This window comes from Panthera pardus, unplaced genomic scaffold (genome assembly GCF_024362965.1).
Source record: "Panthera pardus isolate Hobbes unplaced genomic scaffold, ASM2436296v1 HiC_scaffold_3, whole genome shotgun sequence".
Taxonomy (NCBI): domain Eukaryota; kingdom Metazoa; phylum Chordata; class Mammalia; order Carnivora; family Felidae; genus Panthera; species Panthera pardus.
Genome location: NW_026526876.1, coordinates 50,010,500 through 50,035,633, shown reverse-complemented (window position 1 = coordinate 50,035,633; position 25,134 = coordinate 50,010,500). Strand labels below are relative to the sequence as shown.

The 25,134-nt window shown below is 38.4% G+C and overlaps 1 protein-coding gene across 20 annotated transcripts in view; it reads left to right on the top strand.

Annotated features, from left to right (window-relative positions):
* Positions 1 to 25,134, top strand: part of ACACA (acetyl-CoA carboxylase alpha) — a 277,600-nt gene that overhangs the window by 110,349 nt on the left and 142,117 nt on the right. For all 20 annotated transcript variants that reach the window (XM_019424026.2, XM_053892519.1, XM_019424025.2 and 17 more), the window contains 13 exons: positions 469 to 630; positions 958 to 1,121; positions 5,385 to 5,535; positions 6,497 to 6,600; positions 8,588 to 8,669; positions 9,068 to 9,213; positions 10,062 to 10,212; positions 11,925 to 12,059; positions 12,414 to 12,560; positions 12,898 to 13,086; positions 13,765 to 13,865; positions 14,557 to 14,645; positions 19,489 to 19,613. In XM_019424026.2, coding sequence (XP_019279571.1) covers positions 469 to 630; positions 958 to 1,121; positions 5,385 to 5,535; positions 6,497 to 6,600; positions 8,588 to 8,669; positions 9,068 to 9,213; positions 10,062 to 10,212; positions 11,925 to 12,059; positions 12,414 to 12,560; positions 12,898 to 13,086; positions 13,765 to 13,865; positions 14,557 to 14,645; positions 19,489 to 19,613 — 1,746 coding nt within the window. The remainder of the gene's footprint in view (positions 1 to 468; positions 631 to 957; positions 1,122 to 5,384; positions 5,536 to 6,496; positions 6,601 to 8,587; positions 8,670 to 9,067; positions 9,214 to 10,061; positions 10,213 to 11,924; positions 12,060 to 12,413; positions 12,561 to 12,897; positions 13,087 to 13,764; positions 13,866 to 14,556; positions 14,646 to 19,488; positions 19,614 to 25,134) is intronic.

Sequence of the window (25,134 nt, the reverse complement as noted above, 5' to 3'; positions counted from 1 at the left end):
GTTTTCTCCACTCATCCCAGGAAACAAGCGTGGGCGAAGCAGTAATTAATGGCTAATGATGAGGTCTGATATTATTTGTATCTAATATGTTCTTTGCCCACATTGGGAGCTCCTTCTGGGTTTCCATTAAGGACCAAAGATTTATTTACTTCCTCCAGTGGTTTGTGTGAATAATTATGAAGTAATTATGACACAGTTAGGACTTTCTAGCTGTCTGAACTTCTTGGATAGGCACTTACACGAACTCTTCCTATATATATTTTAATTCTGCTCCTTTAATGGAGAAATGCAATAGACACACACACACAACTTAGAGTTACCTATTCGATTATTGTAGAATACAGGTTACAATAGAAATAGAGTATTTTAGGTGAAGCTTACTAAAATGAAAAATCTTGTAGGTAATCTGATAGCCTCCACATTTTAAGGAAAGTAACTGTGAAAAATGAGTGATATGTTTCCTTTCAGATTGCCATGGGGATCCCTCTGTATAGAATCAAGGATATTCGTATGATGTATGGAGTATCTCCCTGGGGTGATGCTCCCATTGATTTTGAAAATTCTGCTCATGTTCCTTGCCCAAGGGGCCATGTTATTGCTGCTCGGATCACTAGTGAAAATCCAGATGAGGTAACCCATCACTTAAAAGGTTTATACTTTTTTTTTTTTTTCTATCTTGTGACTTCCTCTGGAGATGGAAATTTATAGAAGTCTCATCAGAGCAGACAAATAAGTGATCACTGCTCCCTTGGCCATTTAATCCAACTTTAGTCATTATGGAGTCCTTATTGGGTGGGTAGCACTGGATGTTGGCTCTCAAGCCTTTCTGATTTTTGTGCATCATTTCTGCTTTTGTGTATGATTAACACAGAGTCTAAACAGTGAATGAAGAGTGAACAGTATGTTCTCTTCCTTGGAAGTATAATATGGTTTCTCATATTCTTCATTCTCTAACAGGGTTTTAAGCCCAGCTCAGGAACAGTTCAGGAACTGAATTTCCGTAGCAATAAGAATGTTTGGGGTTATTTCAGTGTTGCTGCTGCAGGGGGCCTTCACGAATTTGCTGATTCTCAGTTTGGTCACTGCTTCTCCTGGGGAGAAAACAGAGAGGAAGCAATTTCGTGAGTATAATAACATTTGATTGCATTAAAAAAAATAAATTTGTTCTAATCTTCAGTGAATGTGTGATCATGGGAATGGAAATTGTCTGCTACAGAAGTACTGATACTGTTTTGGAGGAAATATATCTTCAGTTGTACTTGCGTTCATGTTTTGTTAAATTATGCAGTGTTTGGCAGATGTTTTTCTGTTTGTTCTGAGTCTTTTCAAGTATTCTTACTTTAAATATTTTTGATAAGTTTATAAAATTGATTGCTTTAAAGAAATCATATTTTTCCACAGAAACATTGTTTTGGTGGGGGAGGTAGATTCTTGACCAAGAGTTTGGTATCATATAAAATCATAGGTGGGATCTGCTGTTTGTCATCAAAATAAAGGTATGGCTGTAAATGTCCTACAGTCATTTAAAATAATAAAGTTAAGGGTCCCTGGGTGGCTCAGTCGGTTAAGGGTCTTGATTTTTGGCTCAGGTCTTGATCTCATGGCCAATTGAGCATGAAGCCTGTTTAAGATTCTCTCTTTCTCCCTCTGCCCCTCCCCTGCTCTTTCTCTCTCAAAAAAAATTTTTTTTAATAAACATATATATATTTTACTTTTTTAAAAAGTTTATTCATTTATTTTTGAGAGAGGGAGAAAGTGTGAGCAAGGGAGGGCAGAAAGAGAGAGGGAAAGAGAGAGAATCCCAAGTAGGCTTCCACAGTTAGCACAGAGAGCCTGACACGGGGCTCGAGTCAATGAACCGTGAGATTATGACCTGAACTGAAGTCTGACTTTTTTTTTTTTTATTATTATTTTTTTAATGTTTATTTTTTGAGACAATGCGAGAGACAGAGGGAGACACAGGATCCCAAGCGGGCTCCAGGCTCTGAGCTGTCAGCACAGAGCCTGACGCGGGGCCCAAACTCACGGACAGTGAGATCGTGACCTGAGCCGAAGTCGTACGCTCAGCCGACTAAGCCACCCAGGCGCCCTGAAGTCTGACTTTTAACCAACTAAGCCACCCAGGCACACAGCCCCTGCCAATTTTTTTTTTTTTTAATAATAAAGTCAAACTGCTTGTTATGTAAAAACTGTATAAGGGAACTATCCACATTGTTTATGAGACCTTAGTGTGCTATGACATATACACATAACTTATACACATATGACTGCTATGTCATAAGTTATTAATATTCTATTAAACATAAATATTAAACATTAATTTTTATTTATTATATTGTTAATTAAACATTAAAAAATACTACAAGCAATTCTGCTTTCCTAAAACGTAGGGCTCTAGGAAGTAATTGTAACACTTCAGATATTTTAGAGTATCAAAATTGAACTAGTTCTTTCTATTTTTTTTTTAATGTTTATTTTTGAGAGAGAGAGAGACAGAACGTGAGTGGGGGAGGGGCAGAGAGAGATGGAGACACAGAATATGAAACAGGCTCCAGGCTCCACACTATCAGCACAGAGCCTGATATGCAGCTCAGACTTATAAACTGTGAGATCATGACCTGAGCTGAAGTCAGACACTTAACCGTCTGAGCCACCCAGGTGCCTTAGTTCTTTCTATTTTTTAATGGTATATTTTCTTGAACCACCTATGTTTATAACCATTTCCTTGACCTTCGATCTGTATCCATCCATAGGCTGAGTAGTCAATAGATACTTATTAATAATATCAGCTTTTTAATAATGTGTATACAGAAGTAGGGAACTCTTAATTTTTCTCTATTTTGTCTTCTACAGTTCTTCCCATTTATTCAAAACTATAAGTAAAGTTTTTCAAAATTAAAGCAATACTACCAGAAAAATTGTCTGCTATAAAGATGACTTTTTCTTTTGCAGCTATATTCTGCTTTACCAAAGTAAAGAAAGCTTACACTAGAACTTGTAAAATTGGTGGCTTTCCAACTAGTCACAGCCACAGATGTGTTTTTATTGGCTTGCAGAGTGTTAATTTTTAAAAAATTGCCAATATTTAAAAATTGGGAGATTGAAATAAATATATGGATTTCTGCCTTCTCTTAAAAATGGGATGATAATGACAACACTGGTTTTATATTCCACTTGGCAAAAGTTTACTGAAGCTTTGTGTGGCTGCTGCTTTTAGAGGAAACATGAACTCTCTCACCCAGCCCCCATCCATTCTGCCTCACTCATTTACATTCCCAGAGTGGCCTCTATTGGTATTTAGGTTTAAAGTCTTGATTACGGAGACCACTGAGTATTTTCTATAGCACATGTCCTCTAATCTGGTTCAGAAGCCTTTGCTCCTTACCTCCTGACCTGCTCTGTACATTTCTCTATGGTGTGAAGCTAACTAGGTTAACTTCTAGCATATTAAAAATATGGTCTTTATAATAAACTTGCTTCTTGACAACATGCCAGAAGTTCATTCTTCAGCTCAGTTTGTTTCTTCTTTCTGCATAACATTAGATCTATATTCTTCAGCTTGGTGTGCATATTCTTATTTTCCAGAATAGCCTCAATCCCCATTTCAGCATTATTTCCCATAGATGGTCATCTAAATACCATGAGAACAGGGCCATGTTTATCTTATTGCTGCTGTATCCCCTGAACATAGTGTTTAGTAAATATTTGTTGAATAAATGGCTTTGTCACTAGTTCCTGTCCTCATACCTCAATCCTAATGTACCCTGAACACAACCCATGTTTTTGTCCCTCTTTCCCTTTGTTTTTGCCATTTCCTGTGTCCATTCATTCATTCATTACATTTATCAGATATTTTCTTAATATCTGTTGGTGATGGCAATACAATGAAGACACAAATAGAGTCTGTGTTCGAATGGGATGTTACAATCCACAAGAAGACAGGCAATAAGCAACTAAACTCAATGTAGCAAGTGCTGTCTATAATAGTGGGGTTACATAAATGCGTTATAGGAACATATAGCTGAGTCAGCTAACTCAGTCTGGGGAGACCAGGGACGGTTTCCCAGAAAGAAGTGACATCTAGACGGTTAAGAAGCATATAGGAATAAACCAGGCCAAGAGGGTGTAAAGAGGAGGATGGAGGTGGAAAACAGAAAAATGGTTTAGGCTGAGGGAATGCCTGGACCATTGGGATGATATTCCTATCACTGTCCTAATTCCACCTATACTTTTATCCCATGTCGGATTCCACGTGCCTCATGAAACCATAGGGAGGTGGATTTTCTCCCTTCTTAAAACTAGTCCAGCATTTTGCTTGTATTTCTACTGGTATTTATGATATTCTGCCATAAATTTTGAAAGCAGTTATTGTATCTATATTCTCTCTCCCTTATGAGTCTAGTATGTGTCTTGAGTCTGTGAGATACCTAATTAACAACAAATTAAATATTTGTTGAAGTAAGGACCTGCCCTTTGCGAGATAGGCACTGGGCAGAAAGGTACAGGAAACAACTCACAGTATTTGAAATTTTGTTAAAATTCGATCATTTTTTAGGCCGCCTGGGTGGCTCAGTCGGTTGAGCGACCGACTTCAGCTCAGGTCATGATCTCACGGTTTGTGGGTTCAAGCCCCGCATCGGGCTCTGTGCTGACAGCTCAGAGCCTGGATCCTGCTTCAGATTCTGTGTCTCCCGCTCTCTCTGCCCCTCCCCCATTCATGCTTTGTTTCTCTCTGTCTCAGAAATAAACATTAAAAAAATTTTTTCTAATTAGATCATTTTGCACCTAATTGGGAAGTAACAAAAGTAATGAGCAATTCCTTCCACAGATGTCTAAAATGCAGCTTAAAAAAAAACCTCTCACATGCAGGGTCAGGCTGTTACCTGACTGTACCCAGCCTATTGTCTCGTTGTATGGAAACCTCATGAAGGTATTAGCATTAGAAAAAATGTATTGAACTATGTACTTAAGTATATTTTATTCTGTGTCAAATATACTTTAATAAAATAAATAAGGTATAAGGAGGGGAGAATTATGCCCTAATCCTAGTTAGCTAGCAATAAATGAATAGAATGGTGGAAACTCAGTAAGTGAAAACTGAGGGTGGTTTGCACATAGTTTTTTCTGTACTCTACATAGTGAAAGGTGATATGCTGATGCTTTTATGGTAATATCAATCCAAACTTTGTAAGTTTACTGACTTACAAAGTCCTGTCTGGAATGCACGTGAATGAACACAAGTAACATGTGCACCGTCATTTGTTTGTGGAACTGTCTCTCTCCTCCCTCCTAAGACTCCAGAAGAATTGAAAGATTCTTTAAAATGATTGAAAAACACTAAAACACTCATTGCTGAAACAGATCTGCTTCTGTTCTTCTCCCAGAAACATGGTGGTGGCTTTGAAGGAACTATCTATTCGGGGTGACTTTCGAACTACAGTTGAATACCTCATCAAATTGCTGGAGACTGAGAGTTTTCAGCTGAATAGAATTGACACTGGCTGGCTAGACAGACTGATAGCAGAAAAAGTACAGGTGTGTATTTCCCCACTTGCCATACAACTTTTGGGATTGGGTTTTTATAGGGTTGTGGTGTGATCAGTCCATGTCACTAGAGAAAATTTATTTGATTCTAATGTAAGTGATTGTTGATCTACGTGGTAAAATCCAGGAGTCAGTGCAATTTCAGCACCATCAGAGTTCTTGTGCTTGTGTTACACAGTCACTTTACGTGTTCTAGTATTATTTCCTAAAATATATTTGAGGAGAAGCGTCTAGAGATTGCAATATGTCTGTCCTCATTTGATGTTAAGTCTGCTTCAGAGTTACCCACTTTTATACATCTACCAAGTGCTGATGAGAGGGGTCTCATTTAAATCAGCAGTTACCCTTTGTTCCTGAGTCACTGGGCTATTCTAAATAAGATTTTGTATAGAATCATTAGATGCATCTAAATTATCTGAAGGTCCAAATTTTGATTATATACCATTTTTCTTTGAGATTATCAGTAGCCAGATACTTGTACCTTTTTGAATGGATTTGTTGATTTATTTTGAGAGAGAGAGAGACCAGGAGAGAGAGAATCCCAAGCAGGCTCTGTGTTGTCAGCACAGAGCCAACACGAGCTCCATCTCACAAACTGTGAGATCATGACCTGAGCTGACATTAAGAGTTGGATGCTTAACCGACTAAGCCACCCAGGCACCCCTTGAATTTATTTATGACAAAATCTTGTTTTTGAGCTCTTCTTTGATTGGTTCAGTGGAAATCTTAGGGAGAGTATAGAGAAAGATGTTTTTCATCTCTAATTCATTGAAGTCTCTATTCAAATTCTAAAAGTAAAACGTGTTTTTATCTCAAATATCAGTTGAACAATAAGGTTGTAGATCCTCAATGCTAGCTGTTTCTTCACAGCAAATTTGGATCTGATTTAAATTGAGGGGCCATGGTGCCAAGTGACTATGCTTTTGACCTGCCCTCTTTTTCTTTCTTTCAGGCAGAGCGACCTGATACCATGTTGGGAGTTGTGTGTGGGGCTCTCCACGTGGCAGATGTGAGCCTACGGAATAGCATCTCTAACTTCCTTCATTCCTTAGAAAGGTAGGTTTTGTTTCTCATAGGCAAGCCAACCAGTGGTCCTGGTTCAAAAATCCATTTATTCTTCTCTCTATCCCTGGCAGCTTGTGAGTGGTACCTATTATTCAGTGACGATGGAGGCGAGGGCGAGAAAAGTTGTGGGAGTTTTCATGGCAAATTATTTTGGGACTCTAACTTCAGATTTTAGGAATTAACTTATCCAGAGTTAGAATGGGTTGCTTTTTAAAAACAAATCCAGCTGAAGTAAGCATTCTCTCCTGTACAAGTATCAAATGTTTCCAAATCCCCCCCCCCCCCCCAGGGATGAAAATCTGGTATTTCCCACTAGCATTGAACCCTAAATATTTCATATATTACCTGCAACACCTTTCAGGAATTTGTAATTGAGGCTGATATTCAGGATGACCTCATGAGTCTTTCAAGTAGAGAATCAGACTGTATGGAGCTCAACTAATTTCTAACTCTGGCTCTGGACATGAGGCTCTGCCTTTGAGTCCCTGGAGGAATGGTCCAAGGGGCTAATCATTTTAAAGCACTTTAATCATAGGCACTGTTTCCTTCTATGTTATTAGACTTCTATCAGCTTTCTTTTAAGGTGTCTGAAAGGGAGAAACAAAATTGTCACAATTGAACTGAGATTGCAGTTATTCAAGTCTTAATGATAAATATCTTTCATTGTGTTGCTTTCATGCACTAAAACCTTCAGCAGCTCACATTACCCTTGTGTATTAAATCTAAATCCTTCAGTGTGACTTTCAACTCCCTATATACTTTGGCCCCTTTCTACCAGTCCAGTTTTGCAACATGCAATCTCATGTTCCTCAACATGCAATCTTTAATCTAGTTAAATGGTTTCCTTACTAGTGTACAAATGTGTCACACATAAAATCTCCTCTGCAAGCTTCCCTCCACCTTTTTAATGCTAGTTATTTTTTATTTATTTTTAAAACCTGTATTTTGAAAAAATTTGATTTAGAGTGGCATGAATAGTACAAATAACCTGTGTATATTTGCACAGATTCATCAGTTATTTACCTCTTGCCTCACTTGCTTTATCACTCCCTTTTTCTGTTGTCAAAAATCTTTCTTGATAATATTTCCCTCCTTGGCAATGTCCTTCCCTTTCCCCTGAACCCAGCCATGGCCTATTGCCTTTTTTTTTTCCTTTTACTACCCCAAATGAAGTCCCAGTTGATAAGAGCAGATGAGGGTTGATTGTAGTGGAGCATTTGTCTTTTTTTAAGTTTTAATTTTATTTATTTATAATAACCAGTAATATATTCACATGGTTCAAAACTCAAAAGGCACAAAAAAGGTAGATAGTGAAAAGTTTCCTTCTTAGGTCTGTTCTTTGACCACCTAGTTTTTTTCTCTGTAGTCAACCCATGTTACCAGTTTTTTCTGTGATGTTCCAGACATATTATAAATATATATAAGCATATACACGTAATATTTGTTTCATCCCACCCCCTATTTTTTTTAATGTTTATTTATTTTTGAGAGAGAGAGAGTATGTGTAAGCTGGGGAGGGGCAGAGAAAGGGGGGACAGGATCTGAAGCAGGCTCCGCGCTGTTAGCAGAGCCCAATATGGGGCTCGAACTCACAAACTGTGAGATCATGACCTGAGCTGAAGTCAGATGCTTAACCAACTGAGGCACCCAGGAGCCCCTCAACCCCCTGTTTTTTAAAAACACAAATAGTAGCATACTCTGAAACTGTTCACAATTTCACTTACCCTTTTCATTTAATGGTATAATTTGGAGGGTAGTTCATATTAGTACATAAATGTTTTCATCTTTTTGATGGCTGTATAATACTTCATTATAAGGCTTTTTCATAATTCATGTATCAGTTGCTTACTGATGGTCCTTTAGGTTGCTTCTGGTGTTGATGTTCTAGGAAGTGCTACAATTAATAACCTTTGAGATTTCCTTATGAACTTCTAGAACTTTCTAGGAGTAGATGTGTCTCACATTGTTGTTCTTTCAGGGGTCAAGTTCTTCCTGCTCATACGCTTCTGAATACAGTAGATGTTGAACTTATCTATGAGGGAGTCAAATATGTACTTAAGGTATGCTGAACCCAACTGAAGACTGCACCTTACTTTTTGTCTTTCTTTGTTAGCTTGCTTTCTTTAAAGGTCAAGATATGGGGGAAATGTTTGGTTTACTGCAGGATAGGGTATTAGTGAAATTACAGTCATTTGTGTCAGTGTTCTAGTGCTCTTCAATGTGACATATGCAGCCAAGAGATCAGGAGTCAGAGAATAACCAGACTAGGGAAAAGCATCTAGGGTCACCCTGTTAGCTTGCAACAGGGCTGAGCCATGCCCACAGATACTGATGCTAAGAGCACCTTCCTCTCTGACAGAGCTTTCTTACCTATATCTTTAAGGTACTGAAATTTTGTCTGGGGTTCCACCTGGAAGGGACACACTGACTTGTCCCTTCTGGTTCTCATTCCCTACAGGTGACTCGACAGTCCCCCAACTCGTATGTGGTGATCATGAACGGCTCATGCGTAGAAGTAGATGTGCATCGGCTGAGTGATGGAGGGCTGCTCCTGTCCTATGATGGCAGCAGTTATACCACATACATGAAGGAGGAAGTGGATAGGTAAGGGACTGTGTGAGGTCCTTTTGCTGGTCGTTGTATCAGCCTTTCCTCTCAGTAGTCACCAGCTCTTGGAATTTTTCAGGGCCTATTTGGGTGTAATTTTTTAAATAAAAAGAATAGTACATGTACTTAACAAAGATTTCAAGAGTACAAAAGTGTTTATTTCCAGTTAAAAACACTGTTTCTCTGCCACTCCAATGTGAGTAGAGAATGAAAAATAAGTTCTCATCTTTTCAATCAACCACTGTTAACAGTTTATTTTTGCAGAAATTTTATGTGGATATATAATTTTTATATATGTACATACTGTGTTTTTCTTTTGCATACATTCACAAGTAAAAATAACCTTTAGATACTGTTCTGCACTTTCTGTTTTTCCTTTAACAGCTATCATAGACCGTTCAACACCAGTTATTCAACGTTAGTGTGACAGTTTCATGAATTAACATATGTAAAGTGCTTAAAACATTGCCTGGGACATAATAAGCATTCAAGAAATTATTAGTTGTTATTAGTTGTTAGTTATTATATCATCATCATCTTCATGTTCTTTTTTTAAAATAGAGTTGTCTATTCTTTTCAATGGTCATATAATATTCCATTATACAGATGTACCATAATTTAGACCCTTATTGAAGGAGATTTTGTCTATGTGCATTGTCAGCAAAGATGGGATGAATGTTCTGTTTTCCTGTGTGTATATAGAATAAAGTTTCCAGTTTGAGGAAGGAGGGTTGTAGGTTTTTTGTTGTGTTTTGTTTTATTTCAGATTGACATTATTCTGACATTTTCCTTTACAACCCAAGGTGCTTTATTTATTGGCTTACATACTCCTACTTACCTCCTAGATATCGTATCACAATTGGCAATAAGACCTGTGTGTTTGAGAAGGAAAATGACCCTTCAGTGATGCGCTCACCTTCTGCTGGGAAGTTAATCCAGTATATTGTGGAGGATGGAGGCCATGTGTTTGCTGGCCAGTGCTATGCTGAGATTGAGGTCAGGGTGGTGGTGGGCCTCTCAGGGCATGGGCGGGTGGGGGGGAAGGTGGGGAAAGCATCTGCTGGGATGGACTAGGACTGAAGAGTAACAGAAAAGAAAAAGAAAGTAAAGAGCATCAGTTGGTTTAATTGGCTTATGAACATGATTTTAAAAACAAATAAAAAGCTCACAGTTTTTCTCTGACAGATGAGGAATCTCTTGCTCCAAAGATAGATACTGGGCAACAACAGTGCTTACTGGTTGGTTAAAAAGAAAAAAAATAAAATAAAGATAGGTGGAGTGGGGCCACAAAACAGACAAGTAATGAAATATGAATTCCGAGAGAGTTAAGCACAGAGTGCAAGGGGGGTCACTTAACCCAAATTGGGGTGCAGCTGGTGGATATGGTGGATAGTAGGGGAGGACCTCCTGAAAGAGAGGGGACTTTGAGCTTACTTTTAAAAGATGGATAGTTGGGGCACCTGGGTGGCTCAGTCAGTTGAGCATCTGACTTCGGCTGAGGTCATGATCTTGTGGTTCGTGAGTTCAAGCCCCATGTTGGGCTCCCTGCTGTCAGCACAGAGCCCACTTCATATCCTCTGTCCCTTCTCTCTCTGCGCCTCCCCCACTTATGTTCTCTCTCTCAAAAATAAAGAAACATTAAAAAAATCTTTAGGGGTGCCTGGGTGGCTCAGTCTGTTAAGCATCTGACTCTTGGTTTCAGCTCAGGTCATGATCTTGCAGTTTGTGGGTTCAAGCCCTGCATCAGGCTTTGTGCTGATGGTGCGGAACCTGCTTGGGATTCCCTCTCTCTCTGTTCTCTCTCTCTCTCTCAAAATAAATAAACTTAAAATAAATAGAAAATTCTTTAAAAGGTAGATAGTAATATACCAGGTGAAGAAGGGCAGGACAAATGTTTAAAGGGAAGAACGGCGTGTACAAAGGCACAGAAGAGAGTATAGTATATTTAGGGAATTGCAAGTACATCGATATTGCTTGAGAATTGGCTAAGGTTTAATGGGAAGTGCCAAGCAAACATGCCAAGTAAGTCATCATAACTTGAGATCATGAAGGACCTTATGAGACACACTAAGACGTTTAGGCTCCCCTGGAGGCAGTGAGGAGTCATAAAAGGATTTTACGTAGACAATGGATACAACGAGATTTGGGCTGTAGAATGATTGTATTTAGTGACCTCGTTGGAGATGTATAGAGGATAGGGAATTCTGTTGGGAGGTTTTTCAAGTACTCTAGAACAGGTACGATGAGGGCCTAAACCAAAGACATGGCTGGCGAGGAAGATTTTTGAGAAGTTTGACAGGGCTTGGTAATTGGTAGATAAGGGAGAAAGAAGAGTAAAGAGTGACCCTCAGATTTTGGCATGGGTATCTTTGGTTGACAGACCAACACCTAGATCATGGGCATAAGGAGGCTGAACTGTTAATCAAGTCTAAGTATAAAACAAGTAAAACACAAACTATGGCAAAATCAATTTAAACATTAGAAACAAGAAATGTCGGTAGCTGTCATTAATCCCTAAAGCTAGGTCCTGAGATTTTCTAATTGCCCTCCTTCTACTTTGTTGGAGATTTCAAGGTTCTCATTATTCTGGATGGAATTAGAGATAGTGTTAGATAGGTAGACTTAGATGTTGAAGGGAAAACTAGCTTCTTTAAATCATTCATTGTAAAGAGAGGCTAAGCTGTAATTTTATTTATTTTTTGTTACAGGTGATGAAGATGGTAATGACCTTAACAGCAGCAGAGTCTGGCTGTATCCATTATGTCAAACGGCCTGGAGCAGCTCTTGACCCTGGCTGTGTGATAGCCAAAATGCAGTTAGACAACCCCAGCAAGGTCCAACAGGTAAGTAGGAGGGTACTTTTAATATTGCTCTCTAAGAGTTGATTACATGGTAGGGGTAGTTCGGAGGGGCAGATGATTTCAATGCGTAGTTTGCTAGTTTTTTCTTATGCTTTTTCCCCCCGATCTCATGCCTTGTGTTTGTGCCTGTAGCATTATGGAACTAGATTTTGCAGAAATTACTACGATACTAAGATTCTATGATTTCCTCTGATGATTCCTCCATTGATTTCTCTCCTTGTAGCTGGGTATGGTAAAGAGATGTCTTGGTTTTGAATAATGACTCTAAGTTGCAGTGTGTATGTGTAACCTGACTAGAAGGTACTGGGTGACTTGATCTCTCATTGGGGTTGACAGGCTGAGCTTCACACGGGTAGTCTGCCACGGATCCAGAGCACAGCACTGAGAGGCGAGAAGCTCCATCGAGTGTTCCATTATGTCCTGGATAATCTGGTCAACGTAATGAATGGATACTGCCTTCCAGATCCTTTTTTTAGTAGCAGGGTATGAATCACTTCTCTTGGGGAAAGGGTGTACAAATAGGGTACTGTTCTCCAAGGTAGTTTAAAAATCACATAAGGATTTTTTTAGAGGGAGGAAAAGAAAGCTGTTTGGCCTGAAACTCTCTCACCTTTAGTTGTGGGATGTGGAGTCTTTAAATCCTTGCTGCTTATCTGTGTCATTGACTTCACATTTAATTGGGATTTAAACCAGAGAATGAGGGCAGAGTTAGATGCCTATATTATAGTTTCATAGTAAATACTGCATGATACTGAATCCAGATATATCACTTTATTTTGGAGATGGTTTTAATTTTGTGTGGATCTTATTTCCTTCTCAGGTAAAAGACTGGGTAGAGCGGTTGATGAAGACCCTCAGAGATCCCTCCTTGCCTCTCCTAGAATTGCAAGATATCATGACCAGTGTCTCTGGCCGTATTCCCCCAAATGTGGAGAAGTCTATCAAGAAGGAAATGGCTCAGTATGCCAGCAACATCACATCAGTCCTCTGTCAGTTTCCCAGCCAGCAGGTATTTATAGAGTTACATTTCTCTACTAGCTACCAGTTCTGGAGTTCATGTTGTGGGATTCCTTCCTGCTTGGATCCTCTGTCTGGATGTTGTACTTTTGCAGTCTTAAGTATTGTGCCCTTCACAAATGTGTCTCAGGATATAAGCCCAATAAAATACTATATGTGAAGTGTGAAAGTATTTGTGATTATAAGAAAAAATCTTTTACTTAATAGAGGTTTATTCTTGGGCCTATGTCCTAATTAGAGGAATTTTGTGAATTTAAAGTGGAGGGATATTTGTAGTTTTATTAGCAGCAACTTCTTACTACCCCAGCAGCATGCTTATTTTTTGCCTGTGAAGCTAATTTACATGTAGAGAGTTAAGGTAGGCAAGTGAGGAATAAAGTTTGAACCTTGACTGTGAACATATCTTGCCTGTCAAGGGCCTCTGGTAGGATGGTAGCTTTTGTGTTACACTCATTAGTTCATCTAGGAAAGTGTGAAAAGAAATAAAAGTTGCTTGCTTATTTAACACAAGCCTCTGAACTATGCCCAGTAACTTCCAGCTGCTCCCAGCATGTGAAAGATGGAAATTTTTGTGTTATAATTAAGATTACTGGTGGTGATGCTACACAGGCTGATGCTTTAGGTCGCTTTGTTGGGTTTGGCTTCATTTTTTTTCCTCTTTCTTCTTTAGATTGCCAACATCCTAGATAGCCATGCAGCTACATTGAACCGGAAATCTGAACGGGAAGTTTTCTTCATGAACACTCAGAGCATTGTCCAGCTGGTACAGAGGTAAAGTTAATGTGATTCCCAGGATACATAGGATTCCTAGACCTGTTCATACCCATACCTTCCTTTATTCTAAGTACGCACCAAGAGATTTATCTCAGGTTTGACTTATTAGAAAGCACTTGTGTCTTGGGAAATATAGGTATTTTCTAAATACCTTAGATATCTAAATATCTTAAGACTGTGAGCTAAAATATTTCTGATGACTTTTGTGTTCTCCATCTTTCTGTGAATTATTAAAGCATAGAAATTTCATTGCTTTTTTTTCCTGGTAATTTTGATGAAACTCTTAATTTTTCTTTTGGCACAAGGCTAAGTAAGACATTCATTCTTCTTAGCTTCCATAGCCAACTATTGGACTGAAGGAACATTCACAGAACATTTTCAACTCTAAGATGCTCATAAATTTTTCAGATATCCCTGAGCCATTTCAGGAGTATAATGATCATTTCTACATAGCAGTGGGAACTGAACCAGGGTGTTGTTCAGTAGGGCTGTCAAGTGGTTTTTGGTTTTGTTTTGTCCTCCTTTTTTTCTTTCCTTTTATATAAAACAAAAAAAACCACAAAAACTCTTGTCTATAGGCAGATTTCTGAGGCTTAGAATTTAAGCTCTGGGCTTATTTAAATAGTCTGTTATTCTAATAGTATTAGCCTGTCTGGTTTTTCAGTGGACATTTTTTCTGCTTGCCTAGGTACCGAAGTGGCATCCGAGGCCACATGAAGGCTGTTGTGATGGATCTGCTACGGCAGTACCTGCGAGTAGAGACACAGTTCCAGAATGGTAAACCTCTTCCTGAGGACTCTGTTTCTGAGAAAGCTTCCTTGTAGGACTGTGCAGCAGCAGAGCCAGTTCATCCTGTCACTAACACCTACCATTAACAAACTCTTGCCCTGTCACCACTTTCTTAAAAACTAAACCTCCATGTCCCACTAGTGCCAAAGAAAGAACAACAAAGACAGCTTGATGAGATTGCGAATCTGGTGTGCCTTCTGGGAAAGGGCTGAGATAATTTTTCTAGTAGAGATTAGTATTCCCTGTTGGTGTCTTCTTGACCTTGTTTAGTGAGAGTTGGTTGAGTCATGACCAGGCTGAAATTGAAAACTGTATCTGAAGAGCTTGCCTCTTGGCAGCTAATCCACGGATTGAACCGCAGACATGTGAAAAAGGCTCAGATTTTCCAGTACTATTCAGTGTATCATTTAGGTGGAATTTATCCCTGGCTTTCTCTGAAGAGCTTCATTAAATGATGTATGAAGTCTCTAAATGTGAAATACCTCTAGGTAGGATTTTAAAAGCTACATACTGCTGATATTGCTTCCTGCCACAAGGTGGCAGTGAAACATCATAATTAGAAATATTACTTAACATCTTCCGTATTTTGCTTCCTTTTGCATCTTTTAAAGGATGGCTGTGCCACTCATAACCAGCAAAAATCCTCAAGTAAATATTAGCACACCAAATCCATCAGTGTATATACAAAATAACACATCACAACCAAATTGTCTTTATCCTACTAATGCAAGCTTGACTAATATTGAAAAAACCAACTAATGTGATTTATTATCTAAGGGATTCAAAGAGGAAAAAACAAGGTCACCTAAAGATATGGGGGAAAAATATTTGACAAAATTTAATATTCATTCATGAGAAACTCTTGGCAAATGAAGAATAAGATGGAACTTCTTTAAACATATAAAGTTTCCCCACCAAAAAATCTGTAGGGTACCTCATGCATAATAGTAAAATTGAAAGCATTGTTGAGAGCATTCTCTTTAAGACAGGAATAAGATGAGGGCACCTGCTCTCACTGCTTCTGTTTAGCATCATACTGGATGTCATAGCCAGTGCAATAAGATAAAAAGAATTAAAAGGTATGAGGACTGGAAAGGAGTAAGGAAATAAATCTGCCACTGTTATATGTATGATATCTACCTGGAAAAGCTCAAAGAATCCACATATTTATTGTTGGAATTAAAGTCTAAAAAAGGTTGTTGAATACAAAATTCAAATGTATGTTGAATTTTGTGTGTCTTTATAGTACAATTGTTTAGAAAAGCAGTTTAGAAAAATACGCCACTTAAAATAGCAACCCAAAATATGGAACACTAAAGAATAAGTCTAATAAATGTACAAGCCTTTTTTGAAGAAAATTATGAGTGAACAGTAATGAAGATCTAAATAAGTATCATGGTCTTAGATAGGAGTGTACACCTGCAAAGTATTGATTCTCCTGGAATTCATCTGCAGATTCACTGATGTTCAGTAAAAATCCTAGTAGGTTATCTTCACGGAATTTTTCAAGCTAATTCTAAAATTTACATGAAAGGAAAGTCTGACAATAACCAGGATACTTCTTTTTTTTTTTTTTAATTTTATTTATTTTTGAATATTTATTCACTTTTGAGAGACAGAAACAGAACATGAGCAGGGGAGAGGCAGAGAGGGAGGGGGACACATAATCCGAAGCAGGCTCCAGGCTCTGAGCTGTCAGCACAGAGCCGATGCAGGGCTTGAACTCACAAACTGTGAGATCATGACCTGAGCGGAAGTCAGACGCTCAACCGACTGAGCCACCCAGGCACCCCTAACCAGGATACTTTTAAAGAAATACAAGGTGGAAGGATTTTCCAGTGAAATATCAAGGTTTAATCTAAAGCCATATTAATGAAGAGATTGTGATATTGGTATAGGGAAAAATTAAGAGACCAATGGAACATAGTAGCCCCGAAACAGATCCACACATATATGAGTTTACATTATAACAGAACAGGCATTTAGATCATGAGGAAAGGATAGACTTCTTTCTCATTAAATGATACTACTACAATGGCTTATTTATTTCCAAAACCAAAAAAAGAAATTGGATCTCTATCTTAAACCGTATGCACAGAAGTCAATTCCAGATGAATTAATAAAGACTTAAACATGTTCTAAACAGGCAGAACTACTAAATTTTTAAGAGAATAGCCGTATGACCTCAGGGTAGGGAAGGATTTGTCATGGAAGACACACATCTAGTGTAAACTAGAAAGGAAAAGGCTGATGAAAAGATGCCATAAAGAGACTGAAAACATAAGCCACAAAGTGGGAGAAGGTACTTATAAAACCTACGCCTATAATGAAAGGGGTTAGTAAATAAGTAAAAAGACAACCTCTTTGAAAAATAGGCAAAAGAAAAAAAAATAGGCAAAAGATATAAAAGGATAATTCATAAAAGGAAGGATACAAATGATCCACAAATTGAAAAGATGTGCAATCTCATTGCTAATTAGAGAAAGCCAAAAACACAATAAGATTGGCAAAAATTAAAAAATCATCTTTCACTACTTCTGTAACAGTGCAAATTTCCAAAGTGTAAACCACTTTGGAAAAGTTTGTCAGAACTTAATAGAGTTGAATGTTTTATGGATTCTTCAACCTCACAATTTTACTCTTAGATAATAAACTTTAGAGAAACTCTTACACATGTTTGTAAGGAGACATATATGGGACTATTTATTGGCAGCATTGTTCATAACAGCAAAATAGGAAACCATTAGAATTACATAAGTAGAATAAATAATTGAATTTTGGTATATTCCTACAATGGATTACTATACAGCGATGAAAGTTGAGGAACCAAGTTATACATATGAACAGAAGGATGTGTTTCACAAACATAATGTTGAGACATAAATGGAATAAATGTAAAGAAAAGCAAAAGAGTGAGTAACATAAAATTCAGCTTAGTAGGTATTTCTGAGGGGGAGCACATAGGATCCTTCAAAGATAATTAAAAATGTTCTAAGATAGATGGTAGTTATATGGGTATTTATTCTGCTGTATGTATATCTCACAACAAAAGGTTTTTAAAAATGTGGTGTCATTGCTTTCTTTCTGCTTAGTGTCTCTGCTGTCTTTTCCCTGGGTAAATATTCTTTTTATCTGTCCTGGTTCTAGTAATTCCCTTTACCAAGACATATTTCTGTTGTGCCTTCAAAGTTAAGTGTTGGTTGGGAAAAGTATGAATTTATATAGGACAACTAATTCTATTTTGTTCTAAATAGGTCTTATATGAAATTGTCAATTCTTAATTCAAATATATCTGAATTAAGTTCTTTATTCAGATATATTTAGTTTCATATTGAAAAAAATTCATATTTATCTTTAATATTTAAAACAGAACCGAGTTACCCTGGTTGAATGTACTCAGTATTCTAGGAATCCATAGTAATGCAGTCGAACTGTTCTGGTTTGTAATTTAAAATGGAATCTGAATTGAGATGATAATCCTTTAGTATTTTCATAATTTCATAAAATTCTGACCTTGATTGAGACTATTCAAACACTGATTCTCCTTTGCTTGGAAATTTAATTCTGGAGTAAGCTGTTTTCTGAAGAAGTGAATATTACTTCTATGCTGTTGTAGATATCACTACAGTAAACCTGATCCTTATGTTTCTGTGGCAAAACAGCTTTCCTAGACAGAACTAACCTACCCCTGGTGGCCTTATGAAGGGCCAATGAAGATGTACATAATTGTATTCTCCCTGCAGACCTTTTGACTTAATGCAAGGTTCTCCTTGATCTATGCCTTAGTTTGGATTTGGAATGGCTAGGTGTTGTTTAGCTGTTTCATGGATTCACAGGGCAAAATGTTGATTTCAGAGGTAACAACCATCCCCCTTACAGATATTGATAAGTTTGTGTTGCTTTATTTTTGAGCTAAAACTGTTCCATATAGTTAGGGGTACCTGGGTGGCTCAGTCAGTTAAGCATCCAACTCTTGATTTCAACTCAGGTCATGATCTCACGGTTTGAGATTGAGCCCCCCCATTGGGCTCTGCATTGGACATGGAGTCTGCTTGGGAGTGTCACCCTCGTTCTGCCCCCTCTTCAAAAACAAAAACAAAAACCTAAACCTGTTCCTTATAGTTAGGGTGAAACATTTTCAGTGAGTCAGACATGAAGCCAGAATCTCAAACTGGGGCAGACTTTAAAGATCATCAAATTTAATGGTATTGACATTTCTTTTTAAGCAACAGAATCCTCTCTTCTAAGGAAATCATTTCAGGAAACTAAATGAGAGTTTAGAGTAAGGGTGAGGATTGGAATTACCACCAACAGCTCAGTCTCTAAGACAAACCTTCCCTCTACCTTTTTTGGGGGGGTGGGGGATGCAAATGAGGCTCAGAGAGGGAAAACGATTTGCCAAGAAGCACATTGGAAATTGGTAATACAGCTAGGCTTTGAGCCCAGATCTTGCACTAGATTGCCTGATTCCTACCGGCATTTCTTTTACTAAACCTCATTACCAATTCTGTACAAATCCATCCAAGAAAAAATTTTTTTTTAATTTTTTAATTTTTATTTATTTTGAGAGAGAATTCCCAAGCAGGCCCTGCACCACCAGTGCAAAGCCTGACACAGGGCTCCATTGCACGACCACAAGATCGTGACCTGAGCCCAAATCAAGAGTTGAACGCTTAACTGACTAAGCCACCCAGGTGCCCCTATCTAAGAAAATTCTTACAATGTTTCACTGCTTATCAGGTGAATTATAGACATGAAACAAACAAACAAATGGCATGTAAATGTGAACACTCAACCATAGATGAGGACCAGTTCTTTTTGCTGCTTGCAGGTCACTATGACAAATGTGTGTTTGCCCTTCGAGAAGAGAACAAGAGTGACATGAACACTGTGCTAAACTATATCTTCTCTCATGCTCAAGTCACCAAGAAGAATCTTCTGGTCACAATGCTTATTGTGAGTACCATTTTTCAGAACCTGTAAGGATGGTTGATGTTGTTGAGAAAACATTTCTCCTTCTGAGGTTCTGTGGTCAGAGGAAAAGCTTCTTGTCTCCTGTAATTTTGGCATGAATGGCGCTTGAGTTGTGGATGAATGGTTTCTCACCTTTACCTCTGTCCTTGACCTAAAGGAACCTACTCCTGTCAGGAAAGGATTGTTCTGGCTATTATGCATGCAATCATGCACAGGAACTCAAATCTCTTGATTCTGCTGAGAGATGCCTTGTGCTTCCTGGTGTCACTCATGACAGTAGCTTTAAAACTGAGTCTTATTTAGCCAGTATAATTTTTCTTCAGAACTCTTGTTTTTTCCATGAATGTCAGCAGTGGCTATTACGTCCCAAAACGTAAGAATGAAAAACAGTGTTAGAAATCCAGTACTGCCCCTCACACCAAAGAAATTTAAATTTATTCTGCATCTTCTTTGGTCCCTTTCTGTTTTACTTACATAGAACTCCAAGCTCAGATTCTTGTAATGGTAGTGGATGCATGCTTTTGTCCCTATAACCTCGTAATATGAGAGCTAGTAGAAAGTGGGAGTGAAAGGTGAGAATGTGAATAGAATTAATGTACATTTGACCAGTGGGTAGAATTTTTGTGAACTTAAGGATTTTTAAACACAGTATGTAAGTTCTTCATTCCTAGATTCTTCTGATTGAGTTAGTTGTTAGAATCAGAGTTTCATAGGACTATTGTTAGAGTCCCCAACCCATAAACAGCTGCCTTATGGCTGCCTTTTTTGCCTTTTACTCCTAGAGTTTCCTCTCTTGTCCTTTTGTGGAATTGACATTTTTGGTACCTTAATTCCATTCTTTCTTCTTGGAGGGGGAAAAAGAAAAACTATAAATTGCCACTGCTGTTTTTTTATTCCATAGTTTAGAATAAAGGGAAACTACCTACCTCACATTTGTGTTTAACAACAGTGCCACAACTTCATGTCTGCCTAGGTGGTTAACTCTCAAGGATATAACATTTTTTTTTAGAATAGCTACCTTTAAAAACATAATTACAAGGAGAGTTCATTACCTTTGCTACCATAGAATGGCTAGATGGTGGGGAAATCAGAAGATGCATTTGAAAGAAAAAAATATATATCAGCAGTATAAAATATTTCAACTTCCCCAAGTGACAGGTTTCAGCAAAGAAGTGCTATTATCTATGGTACTTTGATGATTTTTTTTCAATCAAAAGAAGGAAGATATCTGTGACTAGTTAGATTTTTTTTTAAATTTTAACATAAGGATTGCTAATTCTCATTTGGATAAAACAAGACTTTGCAGCAGAAAAGGGTAATGAGGAGGGAGTGGAAGAATCTCTCAGTTTGGACCTAAAATGGGGTGTATTTGCCTTTTTAGGGAGCTAATGATGGTGAGTTTTCATTTTATTATGATTACCTTTTTAAGGACTTAACAGTTTTCTGCACTAAAAATAGACCAAAGCCCAGAATCCTTGGAGCAGCAGAAGAGTAATGATCGTCCAAGACTGTCGCTGGGTTTCTTAAATTCTAATTTGTAAGATATAGGGGCTCGGCTCGCTCCTTTTGCGGAGTGATTGTAAGTAACGCTTGCCTTAAGAATCTCATTATTGGAACACGGAGCCATATTTCCTCTGAGAATTCTGGAGTAGCTTTGAGCCGGGGCTGTTCATTTCTCAAGTAATCACGCTGGTGTGATGGAGAGAGAAAATGGCAGCTGTTCGGAGCTCAGGCCTTCAATTTTCTTCAGAGTCCAGTCACTCAAGTGTGTAATTACACGGGGGGTGCTGCAGAGGCGTTGGGGCCTGTCAGAGAACTGGTTTGAGGCTTTGCTTTCTGCTTTTGCCAGTCAGGACAGGCAGAAGCCAATGGGACTCTGACTTGCTGCTGTTCTTTTTTCCCCACCTTGTCATCCTGATTACTTCTTACCTGCATGGATAGTGCCCAAACTTTCTTCCCAACAGGCTGAGCTCTTTGGAGAAAAGAGCTGTTATTAGTGTTTGGGTTTGGATGCATAGGACGGTGAGCAGAGGAAGAGTTGGGGGGGGGGGGGGAGGAGGAGGAGGAGGAGGGAGAGAAGAAGAAAGGTTGAAGATGTGAACCAGAAAGATGGATTTGTCCTTTTCTTTATTTTGGCATTTCACATTTTTCTTTAAAAAAACAAACCAAAACTCAGTAAATATAGTAGGATCTATAGGCTTTCATATCATTGAGTTTCTTTTGAAATATCAGCTGCTTTCACCTCATCTTAGAGACTTGGAAATCAAGAAGTTAATTGATTTCTCAGCTTGAGCTGAGAGCCAGGTAGCCGTGTCATGTGCAGCCGGAATGAAGGCTTCAGAGGTGCTCCTTTCCAATGTGATATTGCTGGATACCAGGTGTGGGTTTCCTCATTCTTTCTTTGGTAATGGCAGAGTCTCACTGCCATCACCCCATCCTACATCTGCATGAATGTTGGTAGCTGATAAGAGCTATCTTACTGGTTTGGATCACTCTTTCCTTAGGTCTCACTGTCTTACAGATACCACCTGGACATGGTAGCATTGGAATTCCACAGCTTGTGTTCTCTGCCACTTCCCCTTTCTTTGCTTACCTTGGCTTCCTGATTGATGGTTATGTGCCCGGCATTTCAATCTTTTGCTTTCTAGAAGCAGGAATGTTGATGGTGTGCTTTGCTGAGCTAGATGATGATTTCTGGGGCTTTTGAACCTAGAGGGAGGAATCAAGACAATCAGGCTTCTGTGAATCAGTGTTATGAAATGTGGGCTGCTTCAAGGAACCCCTCATCCCCTCCAGGTATTAGCATAGCTTGCCTAGTAGTAGCTTGCCTCAGGCAACTTGCCTCGAGCAAATTTGTTCTAATCTTTTACCCTATCTGGAAAGCAGAATGCAAAGCATTCTGGAAAGTAAAATGCAAAAGTCCATTTGGAGGAACACGGTGCCTCGATTAAAACCAAAGTCTAGAAGACCAAATGTATTTTTTGAAAACTCTTTTTACTTCTTAAATTCAATTTCATAGGAAAAAGCTTGGAAATACTATTTATGTTTACTTAGAGATAGTTAAAGAGACTCTAGCCAAATTAGGCAATTTGGCGCCAATAAAAATAATCAACATTCTTATAGCTGTCCAGGTAACAAAGTACATGTTCCATAGCCATCTTGATGCTGAGTAGTCCTCCCCTCACTACTTATATGTTATTTCTGGTATGGTCCACATGAATATAATGTAAACCATGCTTCCTAATGAGTAGTGCTATGCCTGCGAACCTCGATTTGGTTTTAACTGGGAGCCTTTTCTTCTTCTTCTTAACATAACTGCAAATAATTTTATCCAATGTGTCTTAGTGAGTCCTAGTTTACTGAATACAGGTGATATTAACAATTTCTTGTTCAACCTGTCCTATGACATCCTTGGAATTACAAAAAGTCCAGCTGTGACTGGAAGAAGCTACCAGTCCATTGCTGATTTTGGGATTAGTGCCTCACCTACCTGAACAATTGTTAATGTCTTGAGAGCATTACACATTAGGTCACATTCCATTCTGAATTGTCTTCAAATCATAGGTTGCTAAGATCAAGTTGGATTATTTTGGGCTCTTCTGGCAGTCAGCTGCATAACTTTGGTTATGGTTTTGACACTTAAGCACATTTGTTATATTTCTGTACATCAGAAATATTCCCTGCGGTTAGCCACCATCCAGGTTAAGAATAAATACAAGAAATAAATGTGTGATACCAATCTTAACCATTACTGAATAATTATTTTCACTTTGGCCTGCAGATTTATGCAAGTAACCTGTAATCCCAGACTCAGCAGGTAGGCTCTTTAAAAAAACCTCTTTATATTGAGGAAACACATCTGCTGACTGAGTTACCATTTAATGTCATTGTTATAAAATGTTCACCAGAATTAGATGGTGATGTTGGGCCTCCCAAAGGAAGCCTGCTTCTAGTCTAGAGGGCCATAAACTTCCTTTTGGATGTTTGTATCTTCGGATTGTTGGTTCTGATAGGTAGAATTGTCTTCAGTGTCTGGTGGTTTCTTTTAGGACCTGAACATACCTGGTCTTTCTTGTCCAGACCAAGGACAAGAAAGGGATGAGAAGGTTACTCTACATTTAATTTTCTATTGCCAATCTTTTTCTTGTTTAAAAAAATTTTTTTAAGTTTATTTATTTTGAGAAAGAGCGAATGGTGAAGGGGCAGAGAGAGGTAGTGAGTATCCCAAACAGGCTCTGCACTGTCAGCGCTGAGCCCAATGCGGGGCTTGAACCCACAAAATGCGAGACCATGACCTGAGCCGAAGTCAGACACTTAACTGACTGAGCCACCCAGGCGCCCCTGCCAATCTTTTTCTAAGTGCTCATGATGACAATGGGCAAAATAATATTTGAATGGAAAATATCCAAGTTAGGATAAACTAATGGATGTAGTAGTTTATTGATACTATATTTGCTACTTCACATCCCAGAAAGGCCTGGTTTCTGTACTTTATCACAAGGAGCCCAGAAAAAGGTTGTCGCTTGGTGATTATGAATGAATAATTATTTCCCGATTATTGTTTTAAGTCTCCATAGTTCCCTTTTCTTTCAGATACTGTTTCCTTTTCCCTACCTCTTTTCTCCCTCCTTTTCTCTCATAGTGGAAAGATAAAGGGAAAAAAAATGGTTTTTTAAAAAGTGGTTTTATGTATTGTTTTTTGTTTGTTTGTTTGTTTTTTAATTTTTTTTAACATTTATTTATTTTTGAGACAGAGAGAGACAGAGCATGAACGGGGGAGGGTCAGAGAGAGGGAGACACAGAATCTGAAACAGGCTTGAGGCTCTGAGCTGTCAGCACAGAGCCTGACGCGGGGCTCGAACTCACGGACCGCGAGATCATGACCTGAGCCGAAGTCGGCCGCTCAACCGACTGAGCCACCCAGGCGCCCCTATGTATTGTTTTAAATTAGAACATGATCTATAGTTAGGCAAGAAGATAGCTCCATTTTTATTTCTTTATTTTAATTTAATCCCAAGAGGTAAACCTGGATTTCCTTTCAAGGGAAAACATTCCAAAGCTGTCATGTCTGATACAAGTAGGTAGCTAGTGTTCTTATTTTGTTATGTTGGTTTTTGTTGTTAGATGTTGAGACTTTAGTCTGGACTTTTGCAGAGTAGCTGAGTTTTACTTCTCAGGACACCTGTTAGGTTTTTAGATCTTTCAATGGGACATTCTGATGGGTGGAGGAAGTACCTCAGAAAGGAATGTTTTTCTCTATTAGGAACATTAGGAAAAGAGGGATTTAATAGAAAAACCTTATCTTGGTTTCCTTATTCACTGTGATCTGTCTGTTCTTCTGTCTTCCTGTGGTCTTGTCCCTGGTGATTTTATACATTTCCTTGAAATTCTATTTCGCTCCTTAGATCTCAACAAAAGATGTAGCTTAGTTGCATTTTCTCCCTCCTTTTTTCTCTTAATACCTAGGGTAGGTTGAACAGGCCCTCTGGTCTATGACCACATG